This window comes from Pollachius pollachius (assembly GCF_949987615.1).
Source record: "Pollachius pollachius genome assembly, chromosome: 16".
Classification (NCBI taxonomy): Eukaryota; Metazoa; Chordata; class Actinopteri; order Gadiformes; family Gadidae; genus Pollachius; species Pollachius pollachius.
Genome location: NC_136949.1, coordinates 2,709,750 through 2,712,249, shown reverse-complemented (window position 1 = coordinate 2,712,249; position 2,500 = coordinate 2,709,750). Strand labels below are relative to the sequence as shown.

General features: G+C 61.1%; 1 protein-coding gene across 1 annotated transcript; it reads right to left on the bottom strand.

The window, feature by feature from the left end:
* Nucleotides 1–429: 429 nt before the first annotated feature.
* On the bottom strand, nucleotides 430–2,232 carry gja10b (gap junction protein alpha 10 b; the record flags this gene model as incomplete). The annotated part of the gene is made up of 2 exons (XM_079754185.1): nucleotides 430–468; nucleotides 790–2,232. The coding sequence occupies 2 exons, from the start codon at nucleotides 2,230–2,232 to the stop codon at nucleotides 430–432; spliced, it is 1,482 nt and encodes a 493-aa protein (XP_079610311.1).
* Between the last annotated feature and the right edge of the window lie 268 nt (nucleotides 2,233–2,500).

Genomic DNA, 2,500 nt, shown 5'->3' with positions numbered 1-2,500 from the left:
TGTCTCAAACCCTCACCACGGCAAACTCATGTCTCAGACTCTCACATCGGCAAACTCGAGTCTCAAACTCGCGTCTCAAACTCTCCTGTCACCAAACTCGCGTCTCAAACTCACCATGTCAAACTCACGTCTCAAAGTCACGTCTCAAACTCTCACCACGTCTCAATGTCTCACCCGCCACTGCTGGGTGATGGAAAACGCTTCAACAACTGTGGACCACTTGTTATTTGAATGCATAACGGGAAAGTTGACTCCGACACCCAGTTTGTGACATTCATAATACAGTAAATGCAAGGCTATCATCAGTGGCCACAGGCTCCATCACCATCTTGTTCCCTCATTTGGCGGAGATAATCAAGATTATCACTTTGAACTCAAGTTTCAAACCATCGCCATGAAGTCTCTCAAAGGCCATCGGTGTCGTCCAGGTTATTTCTTCATGATGGACGACAGCTCAAGAATCATGCTCTGAAAGAGACGAGTGTAACGGTTGGATTCATTTATATAAACCACATCATTCTCCCAATCATGCAATCTAATCTCAAATATGGACTGCGGTAAACATTGCACATATGTTTAACTATTTCCATAAACCCTCACGTGTCTCCCATGAAGAGCTTTGCGTCACGGGGATCACTACCGTTGTTTATGTAATCTGTAGCGAGGTCTCCTCCACCACAGCAGCACGGCCACATTATCGACTACGGTTTAGATGAGGCCGCCGTGGCCCCATCACCAATAATAATAAACCCGCCCCCCCCCCCGCCGACCCCCGACCGCTGCACTCACCATAGACATCCTGCGGCCGCCTGCGGAGGGCGGGGGCGTGCAGGGCGGGCTGTCTCCCTGCGCCAGGCGCTGGGCCTCCACGTCCAGGCCGCTCTGGGAGTCTCCACTGCCGCACAGGCTGGCCAGCCGGCTCTCGGACATGCCCCGGGACATGAAGCTAGCCTTCCTGGTGGTGGGGTGGTGGTCGCTCTCCGGTGAGTCGCTCACGTCGCTCAGCGGCTCCTTGCAGCCGCTGCTCACCCGGCTCTGCTTGCGCTGGGCGCTCCGCAGGGCGGCCGGGAGCTCGGCGTGGCCGGCCACGAGGGTGGCCCTCGGCTGGGCCCCGGCGTACCTCTGGGGCCCCGAGCCCTGGGGCCCGGCCGACTCCTCGCTGCTGCACGAGGGCTTCCTAGGGTCGTCCAGGGTGTAACGTCGCCCCACCGCCCCCAGCTGGTGCAGGCAGACGGGGAACGGTCGGGGGCGCTGGTCGGAGGCGCCTCCCGGAGCGTTGGTGTCGAAGGGGGCCCCGTCCGGGTGGTGCTGGGGGCCCCCCGCCGGCCCCGGGTGGAAGGGGTGACCGCCCGGCTGGCCGACGTGGGCCAGAGACCCGGCGGCGGTCTGGGCGAGGTGCAGCGTCCGCGCGGGGGAGGAGTTAGACAGGTGGCAGGCGGGGTGCGCCAGGGAGTTCTTCTTGGAGCGGCAGACGCTGTCCTCGTCGGCGTACTTGGAGCCGTACAGGCTGTCCTTGATCTTCTTCAGGCCGAGGTGGAAGATCTCCAGCAGGTTGAGGAACAGGGAGACCCCGGCGATCACCAGCATGAACACCAGGAAGATGTTCTTCTCGGTGGGCCGCGACACGAAGCAGTCCACGCTGTTGGGACACGGGTCCCGCTCACACTTGTACAGCGGCGCCAGCCCGATGCCGTAGAGCGCGCACTGGCCCACGATGAAGCCCACCTCCACCACCGAGCGCGTCAGGATGTGGAAGACGTAGGTGCGCAGCAGAGCCCCCCGCAGCGGGGCCTTCCTCACCTTGCGGTGCTCGTCCAGCCGCCGCAGCTCACGCTCCATGCGGCGGTGCTGGTCCTCCTGGAGGGGCTCGCCGCCGTCCAGCTCCGCCTTCAGCCACGCCTTCTTGCGGTGGCGCTCCTTGTCCAGCGCCCGGAGGCGGTAGAGGGCGTGGCCCATGTACACCAGCGAGGGCGAGGACACGAAGATGATCTGCAGCACCCAGTAGCGGATCAGGGAGATGGGGAAGGCCTGGTCGTAGCACACGCTCTTGCAGCCGGGCTGCTCGGTGTTGCAGACGAACTCGCTCTGCTCGTCGTCCCACACGTCCTCCGTGGCCACGCCCAGGACCAGCATGCGGAAGATGAAGAGGATGGTCAGCCAGATCTTCCCCACGATGGTGGAGTGGACGTGGACCTCCTCCAAGATGCTGCCCAGTAGGTTCCAGTCGCCCATGTTGTGTCACATAGTGGTGTGGCTGTCAGGAGAGATGATGGAGGAGCTGTCACATGGTGGTGTGGCTGTCAGGAGAGATGATGGAGGAGCTGTCACATGGTGGTGTGGCTGTCAGGAGAGATGATGGAGGAGCTGTCACATGGTGGTGTGGCTGTCAGGAGAGATGATGGAGGAGCTGTCACATGGTGGTGTGGCTGTCAGGAGAGATGATGGAGGAGCTGTCACATGGTGGTGTGGCTGTCAGGAGAGATGATGGATGGAGGAGTAA